At 48.1% G+C, this 11,487-nt stretch overlaps 1 protein-coding gene across 3 annotated transcripts; it reads left to right on the plus strand.

Annotated features, from left to right (window-relative positions):
* HAUS4 (HAUS augmin like complex subunit 4) lies at positions 1–9,844 on the plus strand. Of its 3 annotated transcripts, none has more exons than XM_083582012.1 (10): positions 1–126; positions 1,878–1,950; positions 2,172–2,314; positions 3,003–3,119; positions 3,788–3,928; positions 5,681–5,777; positions 6,212–6,357; positions 7,188–7,318; positions 8,384–8,452; positions 9,582–9,844. In XM_083582012.1, exons 2-10 carry the CDS (start codon positions 1,902–1,904, stop codon positions 9,757–9,759), a joined length of 1,071 nt encoding a protein of 356 aa, XP_083438138.1. In that variant the 5' UTR covers positions 1–126; positions 1,878–1,901; the 3' UTR covers positions 9,760–9,844. The 3 variants fall into 3 exon arrangements, with proteins under 3 accessions (XP_083438138.1, XP_083438139.1, XP_083438137.1); XM_083582013.1 differs by having other exon boundaries at positions 51–284; positions 1,877–1,950; XM_083582011.1 differs by lacking the exon at positions 1–126 and adding an exon at positions 965–1,093.
* Positions 9,845–11,487: the final 1,643 nt, after the last annotated feature.

Here is an 11,487-nt window from a genome sequence, read left to right on the forward strand (position 1 = left end):
AGGCGCGCCCCAAGTAGGTGGCTCCGCCTCCTCTCGGAACTTTGGCTTTGCCGGGCGCGCGGGGGAGACGGTTGGAAGCCGTGTTTTGGCCGCGTGCAGATCGAGCTCTCGGGGCAGAAAGAAAAGGTGGGGAAAGGGGAAAGCTGCTCGTGACGTCACTGGCGGAACCCCCACTTTTCCCCTAAAAAAGAAACGAGCGCGGAATTGGGGGGAGGGGCTCTTGGTGTGCCTCGATGTTTAACTCATGCTAATTTTTACTTTTCGCAAAGAAAATGGGCTTTTGGGTTAAGTAGGCGGGGTGTTTGTGGGTTAAAAAAAAAACCCATATATGGCAAGGTGCACATGCTTTTTGACTGTTTTACACCAGGCAGGCATTCAACCGGTGAAGCGTTCCCTCTTCGTTTTAAAGGGAAACTGCACCAGTTGAATTTCTGCCTGCCTCGCAGATTTTTAAGGCCCTGGAGCTTTTCCCACAGAAAGCAATGACCCTCCTGGAAAGCAGTGCCTAAAATCCTATTTAAAAACCCATTTTTTCTTCTGCCCTATCTTTGTATGGTTGGCAGTGCTGCTGCTGTGGCCTCCTTGGCCTGCCAGTTGAAGACCAGTTGCCTCAAGCACAGGCTGGGAGTGTCATGGGATGGCAGTGGTGGGTCTGTGCAAAGGATGGGCTGTTCAGCTTGGTGCGTGCCCTGTTGCATTCTGGGACAATGGGATGAGGAGTCTGGTTTGGGGTCAGTGTGATTGGCTACAGCAGCATATAGTGATGTCTCCCTCAACTTGCCCTACGCCTTGAGGGAGAGCAAATGGAAAGGACATCCTCCTCACACTTACTGTGGGATTGGCAAGAGGAGGACCAATGAACCGGGGTGCCTTAAAGTAGATCTACCTCAGGACCACACAGTCTCTGTGATGAGAACGTTCAAGGATGCTGCTTATAGGTTAGCATGACCTAGTATGCTCATTTTCAGATGACACCAAACTGGGAGGGGGAGCCAATGCCGCTGAAGAGAGAATTGGGATTCAAGGTGACCTTAACAGATTGGAGAGCAGGGCCCAAACTCACAAAATGAATTTCAATAGGGACAAACGACAGGTTCTGCACTTAGGCAGGAAGAACCAGCTGCACATATATAAGATGGGGGACACCTGGCTTACACCTGGAGGTTGGAGCGAGCTTGTTTTCTCTTGCTCCGGAGGGTAGGACCCAAACCAACTTGGTTCAAGTTACAAGAAAGGAAATTACGACTTGACATCAGGAAGAGCTTTCTGATAGTAAGAGCTGTTTTGACAGTGGGACTGTCTCCCTCGGGAGGTTGTGGACTCTCCTTCCTTGGAGGTTTTTAAGCAGGGGTTGGACTAGATGATCCTTGAGGACCCGTCTAACTCGACAATTATCTGATTCCGTAAGGAGAGAACAAAAATGCTCTTCCTCAGTTTAGAGTGTCAGGTTGGAGTTTGGCATATGTGTGCACCTCCTTTAGGGATTAGCATGACTTTCCTGAAATTGGGGGTGATGGAGGGGAGGAGTTTATGTATTCCTGTGCAGGAAGCTTTGAGTAGATGCCTCCATAGCAGTGCCTATACATATGTTGGGGCACACTTCCAACAGGCATCTCCTAAAGTTGGCCTGAGACAAACTCATAACCCTCCCTTCCGCTGACACCTTTTACATATGCTTATCTGGCTGGCAGAGGTATATTGATTCCTTCTTCAGCCAGCACTGATATGCCAGAGACCAGCTGTGCTTCCAGGTTTGCTTGTTGCCACACAAGACAGTAGGGGCTGTTTCTGTATGGCAGCAAGTATATATTTCCCCCGAGGGACCTGTCTATCTTTCTGCCTGCTAACAGCTCTCATCTCACCTTTTTCATTTCTAGCTGATTTTCCCTGGTAAAGGGCCAATGGCATCTGCCTTAGGGACCGTCGGTGTTCAGTTGCTGCGGCAGCCAGGTAACTTCATTGGGGTTATTTGAGGGGAGACTGAGGCGTAAAGCAAATGTGTGGAACCTTTGACCCTCCAGATGCTTCTGAACTACAACACCTACTATCACTGGCCATTGGCTATGCTTTCCAGGACTGATGGGAGTTGTAGTTCAACAACATCTGGAGGGACAAAGGTTCTCCTCCTGGCACAGAGCTTTACTCTCTTTTGCCGTTTCCCATTCCCCCAGGTTGTGGGAGCTGCCTGCCCCCTTGCTCACTCACCGATGAGGACCTAGCTGCCTACCCTGGCTTGGCTAACCTCCTTTTGGGCCTGACCAGCCATATGGACTCCAGTGGGCTCAGTGTACACTTGGCACAACAAATGGAGGAGGTAAGAGCAGGTTGTCCCATCCAGGCTAGTCTGTGCTTCATGACCACGATGTTGGACAAGAAAAGCCGCCAGACTGCAAATCCGACCTCTCGTTTTTAGGAGGGAGGGGAGTCCCTTCTGGCTCTGCCGTGGTAAGATTCTAGGGTTGATGGCGACAGACATTTGAGTCCTGAAAGTGGCAGGGATTTGACATGCCGACTCTCAGCTGTGCTGTTACGCAAAGAATGCCCTCGTACAAATCTATGGTGCAGCTGCATTTGGAATCCTGTGCACAGTTTTGGTCGCCTCAGGGCAGATAAATAAAGAAGTATTTCTTCATGCAGTGAATAGTTAAAACTATAGAACTCGCTCCCATGGGGAGGCAATGATGGCTATCAACTTGGACGGCTATGAAAGAGGTTTAGGCAAATTCAGGGAAGAAACAGCTACTGATGGTTACTAGCCATTATGGCAAGGCTCAGAAGCCCACCCCCATGAGACCTGTTTGCCCTGCCCTATATAGAATTCAGGTTGCATGATTTGGCTTTCCTCTGAGCTGCATTGGTCCTCTCTCCCTCCGCCATTGCCTAATGCAGGATTTGTTCAGCAGTGGATGACTGGAAGAGTGTGTTTATTTTATTATTAAGGAGGTATCCTCACTGCTGTCTCTCTTCCCCCACCCCCATGGCCCACATTTCCTCTTTTGTAGGCAAGAAAGGAATTGCAGCGGTGCCGAGGAAACTGGTTGAAATGGGAAGTGGTCCATCGGCTTCTGCAGGAGGCGCTAAGGGAACTGGGAACTGGCCTGTCTCCACGGGACCAAAAAGTAATGCTTGAAGGGAAACGGGGGGGGGGGGGATTGGCGGGTGAGTGAGGGCTGTCGGTAGGAATCTGGAAGTAGGCAGAGAGCTTTGAGAAAGGCTGGCTAAAGCGTTTGGCAATAAGCATTACTGAAGAAAAATTGTTTTGTGCTTATAGTCGGCTTTTGAAGTGGGTTCGTGGAGCGCTCTAACAAGGCTCAAAAGCAGACAGCGAGATCTCGGTTTGTTTGTTTAAGGCATTTACACCGTGCCCTTTAGCAAGAAAGACTCTGGTAGCTTACAGAAATGAGTACTAAGATGATCTTGCCTGTCTACTATCTAAGAAACCCGTGACATATGAGGAAAATGGGATGGGAGAGAGAGGAAAGGAGAAGCGAGCTCAAGCCCACGAGCTTAAACCTACAGTTCTTATAATGAAGTGATGAAGCTTTGTCTGGGTAGATTCTGGCCGTTTAGAGGAGCAGGTCAACTCCTGGCTGCTTCTTGTCGGGGAAAGAAACATGGGGTGATGAATGGGAACATCAAGCCTTGAACCAGTGAAATGTGATGGTGTTATGCAAGCTTCAGAGAAAAGCCTTGGGTGTGTGGAAGGTCTGGCGAGGCTGATGAGAGGCTTTGTGTGTAGGGGGGGATTTGCTTGCCCCCCCCAACCTCTTTCATTCCTGTCCCTCAGTTCCTTGAGGTCCTGGAGCAACAGCTTTCGGTAGCTGAACTGAAACGGATGCTTGATCTCGGCCCTTCTCTGCAAGACACACAACCGTCTCTTTTGGGTTTGGAGGCCTCTGATCTACAGGAGCTTCTTCCCCCTAACCAAGTAAGATGGGCATAAGCGGGAGAATTCCCCACAAGTAGAGCTGTTGAGAGACCCAAGCGTAGAGGCCCAATCCTTCCTTTTTAGATCGCGTTACGAAACTTATAATGTACTGCAAAAAGAGGGCGTGTTATTCCCCGACTGGCCTTTCCCTCTTGTTCAAGATAGCCTTAATGTGCATGAAGATCAGACATCCCTAAACTCAGCCCTCCAGATGTTTTGGGACTCCCATCATCCCTAGCTAACAGGACCAGTGGACAGGGATGATGGGAATTGTAGTCAGAGCCATCTTTCCCATAGGGCTTAGTGGTTCATTGCGCCAGGGTGCCGGCCTCTCGGCGGCACCCCAGCGAGTGGGGGAGCTGCGCGGCTTTGCCGGTGGCCTCCCCTGTATGCCCGCCAGCTGCGCCTCGCCAACCATATGGCTAGTGGGCGCGCAGCTTGCCTCCCAAGCCTCCCTCCCTCCCTGACCCTACACCCCCAGTCTTCCCTCTGTGAAAGTAGCATTTATTACTACTTGGCAGGAGGCGACGGCAGCAGCAAAATGAACATTTGGGGACGCTGGGGGGATCTTTGCATCCCAGCGCCGCATATGCTAAAGACGGCCCTGATTGTAGTCCCAAAACATCTGGAGGGCCGAGTTTGGGGGTGCCTGGTGAAGATTCATCTGTAGTGCAGGGGCTGATATATGAGAGATCCTGCCCCAGGACACAGGCAGGGCCAATGTGAAACCCCCACCTCCCCCAAAAGGTGTGTCTTTACCAGAAAGAAACCATGGCTTAACTTGCCATGTTTCCTCTCAATGAACCCTGGGAATCTTAGCTCTCTAAGGGAGTTCTTAGAGCCTTTGTGAAATTAAAAATGCTGCCAAGTGGTATTCCCTCCCACCCCCACAATCCATGTTTTTATCACCAAACTAGGTGTGAGCGAAGCTATATTTCAAGAAAGAAAGAAAGGCCTACTAGTCTGGAGTGGTGCATGCTCTAGTTATCTCCCGCTTGGACTACTGCAATACGCTGTATGTGGGGCTGCCTTTGAAGGTGACCCAGAAACTACAACTAATCCAAAATGCGGCAGCTAGACTGGGGGCGGCCGCCGGGACCATGTAATACTGGTCCTGAAAGATTTACACTGGCTTCCAGTATGTTTCTGAGCACAATTCAAAGTGTTGGTGCTGACCTTTAAATCCCTAAACAGCCTCGGCCCAGTATACCTGAAGGAGTGTTTCCACCCCCATTGTTCTGCTCGGACACTGAGGTTCAGCTCCAAGGGCCTTCTTGGGGTTCCCTCACTGCGAGTAGGTTACAGGGAACCAAGCAGAGGGCCTTCTCGGTGGTGGCGCCTGCCCTGTGGAACGCCCTCCCATCAGATGTCAAGCAAAAAACAACTATCTGACTTTTAGAAGACATCTGAAGGCAGCGTTGTTTAGGGAAGTTTTTAATGTTTGACATTTTATCGCTTTTTAATATTCTATTTGGAGCTGGCCAGAGTGGCTGGGGAAACCCAGCCAGATGGGAGGGGTATAAATAATAAATTATTACTATCAGTAGTAGTAGTATGGTCACTGCATGAGGGGATGCTCCCTTAGGGGCTTTTATCTCCTCTTTCCCTGTTACTTCAGTCGACGTGGCTTGCGAGTGTTTGATGTACAGATCCAATGTGCCCAACGCTACCTGAAAGCACTCTAAAAAAATCCCCGGCGACAGTTAAGCTTGTTCACATTTATAGTCCTCTCTTTTCTGCGCTTTGCCACAGGAGCTGGAGCAAATGCGAAAACACCTCCCCGCGGAATTGGAGAAACGCCTTAAGTCCAAATGCCTTGCTGTACTTGGTTACTACCTCCCTGAGAGTGGTGAGATGCTGTTCTTCCCCCCAGGCTGCCTTAGCAGGAGAGGTTCTCTTGTTCCATCAGCTTTGCCGAGACACCGGCTCCAGCGGGCGCCTTCTGCCCTTGAGCTGTTTCTGCGCCAGCTGGTCATTATCGGGGGAAGCGCTGCCTTAGTTTGCTTTCCCCCTCTTCCTCCCTGTCCCCTCTCCCTCGCGTGTCGTGTTTTCGAGTTTGTAGGCCTGTGGGCAGCAGGGACTGTTTAGTCTTAATGGATTGTGTGTGAACTGCTCCAAGAGCCTTTTTTTGGCTGAAGAGCAGGGTACAAATACTTGAAATACAAATAGGGGGGAGCCCCCTGCAGGTGTGTGTGGGGTGGGAACGCCCATGACAATTCTGGGGGATTTAAGGGTGCTGTGTGGGTCAGGGCTGCCTGTTGACCTGACCTCTCTTCTTCTCAGATGGCGCTGGAGAAGTTGCACGGGCAGCGATGCTGGGGACCTTGGCAGAGTGCTTGGCTGCAGAGAAGCGGCGCCTGCGAGAAAGCCAGGCTCGGCACCAGGAACTGGTGGGGTTGCTGGAGCAGCAGAAAGCTGCCTATCCCCAGGTAACAGCTGGAGTAGGGAAGTCTGCCAGTGTGGGCTTTGGGTGTGCCAGAAGTCTCTGTGCGCATTTTGCCAAGAAAAATGTGCAAATAAGGAAAAAAGGGGTATATATTCATTCAGCATGCACAGTTTAAAACACAGTGTGTGGGTGTGTGGGTGTGGGTGTGTGTGTGTAACGGGGAGAATAAAATTGATAACACAGTTAAAAACAATATTTTGCAATGAAATTTCTCCAACCTCTCACGTGCTCACCCCCTCTCAAAATTTGCTCCGGGGACATGGGGAGAGGATAGGAAAGCAAAGTCTTGTTGTGTAAGTGGAGCACCTTGTTAAAAAAAAAATCAGAATGTTTCAACGAGTCCAATCTTTTTTCTGAGCATTCCAGAAATGTTGGAGACAACCGACTGCTTTGATTTTTTTAAAGTGAAAAATACCCTGTTTCTCTTGAATAATTAGTAACCAGGTAAATATTAAATAACCTGGAAATAAATGTGTTGCTAGCCCTACAGCAAATCTTTAAAATGAATCAATGCCTCTTCCAGATAACATTGCGCTTTATCATTTCCTAAATATGCATATTTACACCTTGTATATCGAACAGAGGCACTTCATTTTTGGCTGATGAAAACAAGCTGGACTTTTTCGTTCAGACCTCGCTTCTGCCTGTATACATCATGACTTAAGTTAGGTCCATTAATTTCAATGCTCTGATCAGGGTTTAGTCCAACACAGCCCTATGTTTTTAAAGCTTTTAAGTTACTGAGAAAGTCTTAACATAGCAAGCAACTGATTAATCGATTAAGCACTAATTTCACTCTCCCATGCGCCGCAGGTCTTATTACGCTGCTTGGCCATCCTGAAACGCTTGGCCCGTGAGCTCCGCCTTAATGCTCAGTCTGAACTCGACTATTTCAGCACCCAGTACCTGGAGACCAAGTGCAATGCCATGTTCTTCAAGATACGGTGAGGCCTTACCTGTGTCTCCCCTTCCTCCTGACCAGGATCCTGAAGCTGCCCAGGAGCAATGGAGCAGTATAGATTAGGAACAGTGGTTTGCTGAGAGGCATAGTTCAGAAGACAAAAGTTGGGACGAACTGGGGGGTGAACAGCAAAGAGAGAGTCTGAGCTAACAGACTCTCTCTCGCTGGAAAGTGTCCAGCCTATCAGTCCAAGGTCACGTAGAGCAGATAAGGGGGCTACACAAAAAGCACAGTGGTTGCGAGATCAGGTTGCAAGGCGCAGAAGTGACTAGGGGGAAAGTGGGTGGAAACCTCAATTGGGAGCACCTTCGCTCCGAGAATGGCTGCTTTGTTCTTTTGCTGTGATCATTAAAGACTCTTTAAATGGTAAGCGAATCTTTTCACGTTGTCCTGCTTATCTACGGCCAAAGGGCGGAGGGAGGAAGCCGTGTCCCCAAAACCTGACACCCTTCTGTTGATAAGGTTTATTCCTCGGCACAAATAAGCTATGCTGACTTCAATCCCTGGTGGCATCTCTGGGTAGGGTGCGGGGAGAACGCTGCCTGAAAATCCTGGAAAGCCACTGCCGGTCAGTGCAGACATTATGGAGCCTGATTGACCGATGGTCCGACTCGGTGTAAGGCACCTTCCTATGCTCACCCAGATCAGATCTGTCTGATGAATATGGTTTGGTGATCCGCCTTGTATCCAACCTGGGGTGTCTGTCATAGGGTGGCAAGTCATTATGTCCCTAAAGGACATAATGGGAGGTTTTCTGTAGTTCCCAAGAGAGAATTAGAATCCAGGAGACGCTTTGCAACTTTCGTTTGCACATAACGTCGGTCGTACTCGCAGCAGACCCTTTGAAACAAAGGGACGTGACTGACTTGGATTTGTTAATTGGAGCAGGCCTTTTGTGAGTAGGAAGTTGGATACAGCTTAGCGGTTAGGAGTGTTGCGGTCATCTGTGAGCGAGGGGCAGAGCAGAAGCTGTACATGGGAGGCCTTATAGGAAGCGGACTCTAGTGTTTGTCAATCCTGCTCCTCCAAATAATTCTGTCTGCCACAGGCTCGAGGAGCTGAGCATCCTTTTGGAAACCTACACGCCTGAGAAAGTGGATGTGCATCGGATGATGAGGTAAGCGTGTGTGTGTGTGTGTGTGTGTGTGTGTGTGTGTGTGTTGAGGCGGCCAGTCTTTATTTATGTCCGTAAAGCTAAACACAGAGACTCCCGTGGGTCCCACTGCTGTGGCAGGTGTGAATACAGATAGCAGCTGGAAGGTGATTACCAGCAAATGGTGTTTTGTTGGCAGGCATCTCCCTTTTATTTATTTTTTTAACAAAATCTCTGAGGTACCCTAAGTCACGACGAGTTGTGCTGCAGAGCTTTTGCTGACTTCGCATCTGCACTAGAGGGTAATGCCAAGATCTTATTGAATCATAGAATTGTAGAGTTGGAAGGGACCTTGGGGGTCATCTAGTCCAACCCCCTGCAGTGCAGGAAACTTGCTTGTTTGTGGTCTCTATCCAGCCCTACATAGAGTATTGGAGATGTTGCTATTCAGGATTCCATCTGAATGCTATTCAGGATTCCATCTGATCCAGTCCATTCTTCCTCCTGGCTGGCTTTCTCTTCATTCTCCTTCTTCCTCCATACCCTACCTCTCAAGGTCAGCCAGCACTCTGAGCATTCTTAGTCTTCATTCTAGTTGGGGGGTTTTTGTACACCGTGTGGTTCCCCAGGTCTGCCAATACGTCTCATTTCTGTGTGCGTGTGGTGCCATTTTTGGCTTTGCCAAAAGCAATGGTACTCACAGCCTGAGTACCATTATGTTTCTATCTCTCCTTTTCTCCAAGGAGTTTAAGGTGATGTACCTCTCCATTTTATCTTCACAGCAACCCTGTGAGGCAGGCTAGGCTGAGAAGGTAGTCTTTGCAGGTACCCTGGTGTCCATGGGCGCTGGGTTGGCGACCCTTGCTCTAACTGATATGCCATACCAGAAGTATAAGGAATGATATTTGTTCTTGAGGCTTGAAGGGCACAAGGAGATAACGCTGAAGAGCCTCCTTTCAGCTACCTTTGGAGATAGGAAGTACCTTCTCAGTAACACGGCTCTATTCAGACTTTTTTCCGGTCGGACAGGAATGGATTGTGGAAAGAAGCTGGGTTTTGGGTAGCTGCTAGGAGGCTGGAAAAGTGTGTCTCTGGCATAGATTTTGCAAAAGCTCGTCCAACACGCCAGTCTTTCATTCTTCGTTTTTTCTAGGGACAAACTGCAGGCGGCACTAAGCCAAGAGGAGCAAGACCTGGCCACTTCTCGCAAGATCGTCTCCAACTATGAGACACTGGGCCCAGATTTCGAAGAACTGGTGAAGGAATATGCCCGGCTGCAAGCCATCATTGAGAACAGGCGCTGGGCCCTGAGAGAATTCAGCAAAGACTGAGGCCTTGTTTGGGCACGGACTGGTTGAATATTGATCCGTTTAGTGTGTAACAACTGTTTTATACAATAAAGTACAGAGGAAAGGCTGGCTGGCTGGCTTCACATGTCTCTGTTGCTTTCCCTCTAATGGATAGACACCTGGGTCCTGCTTTTCTCCCCTGCCCTGTGAACAGACTGCTGGATTTCTCGCGGTATCCATTTCGAGTTCACTAAAACCTTAACATTTCCCAGAAGAAAAACTTGCACTTTTGTTGTTTAGTCGTGTCCGACTCTTCGTGACCCCATGGACCAGAGCACACCAGGCACTCCTGTCTTCCACTGCCTCATGCTGGTAGCTTCGAGAACACTGTCCGTCCATCTCGTCCTCTGTCGTCCCCTTCTCCTTGTGCCCTCCATCTTTCCCAACATCAGGGTCTTCTCTTCTCATGAGGTGGCCAAAGTATTGGAGCCTCAGCTTCAGGATCTGTCCTTCCAGTGAGCACTCAGGGCTGATTTCCTTAAGAATGGATAGGTTTGATCTTCTTGCAGTCCATGGGACTCTTACGTCCTCCATAAGGACCAGATTTGTGCATCGTGTTGGTGAAATCGGCAAACCTTTGGTTAATTAGAGCAAGTGAATCGCACCAGCAGTTGTGGTTGCCCTTGTGGCTTTTCCTGGCTTGCTCTTTATCCAAAAGCAAAAAATAAACCCTGCAATCGTTTGTCCCCGTGTTTTCTTACTTGGTGAAATGTGCAGATAAGTGGAAGGATGGCTTTTGTGGCTTGGCATGTTGACCAGCTCCCAAGTTCCATCTACAGCGCCTCCTGCTGGAGAAAGAACCCAGAACATGGTATTAGCTGCCAGGGTCCGAAAGAGAGCCTTAAAAATCTTCAGATATTGTACCCAAGATAAATTGTTCTGCAGCTGTTTGGACTGTAATTTTCAGCTGCTTTGTGAGCCAGTTGGTTTCAAAGGCACGTATAAATATAATATTCAACTGAATTATGAATACAATACATGAATATTATCTATCTATCTATCTGCTTCCAGACCTATGGATAGTCCGTTTTCCTGATATATTTTGTGTTACTAAACAGCCATACAGTGTGACACACTTTTGTGAATTTTTTTAGCAAGCAGAAATTAAAAATAGACTGCTGTTGGTAAAAAGGGATTTAAAAATAAGACACCTGTAGTATTTTTCAGTATATCATATACAACTTCCATTAATTAACTTTGGAATGGTTGCTATTTGTTCCTTGATGTTTTTGATTATTTTTAAAAGCTTTATTTCTTTTAAAAGAGACTAACTTTGATGCATTAAAAAAATTCCTCTTGAAGGCGAGAAGAAGGGATGCCTTTTCAACGATGATGTGCTCAGCTACTGCATTATTTAGGAAAAACAAATAAGGGCGTTCTGCCAGCAGCCCATATTTAACTGCATAAAAGAAAACCAGCTTTCTATCTTGTTCCCAGTAGTAGCTAAAGGGTTTCTTAAGTCTGCAAGCAAATATACATCGCTTGGGAATTTAAATATGATGTTGGAAGGAAATATTCAATTGTTTAAGCCCAATGTGAAAAATTAGGACTTTCCCTGCTGTATTTAAATATTGCTCAACTCTAACGGGTTCATATGAAAATATTTATTTATAATTTGTGGGCAAATATTTCTGCCACGTTTGGGCAGGCTTATTTTTATGCGGATTCCCCCTGCAGTATGAGGCGGTGGCTAGATGTAAAATAACGCCA

This window comes from Podarcis filfolensis (assembly GCF_964270895.1).
Source record: "Podarcis filfolensis genome assembly, chromosome: 13".
Classification (NCBI taxonomy): domain Eukaryota; kingdom Metazoa; phylum Chordata; class Lepidosauria; order Squamata; family Lacertidae; genus Podarcis; species Podarcis filfolensis.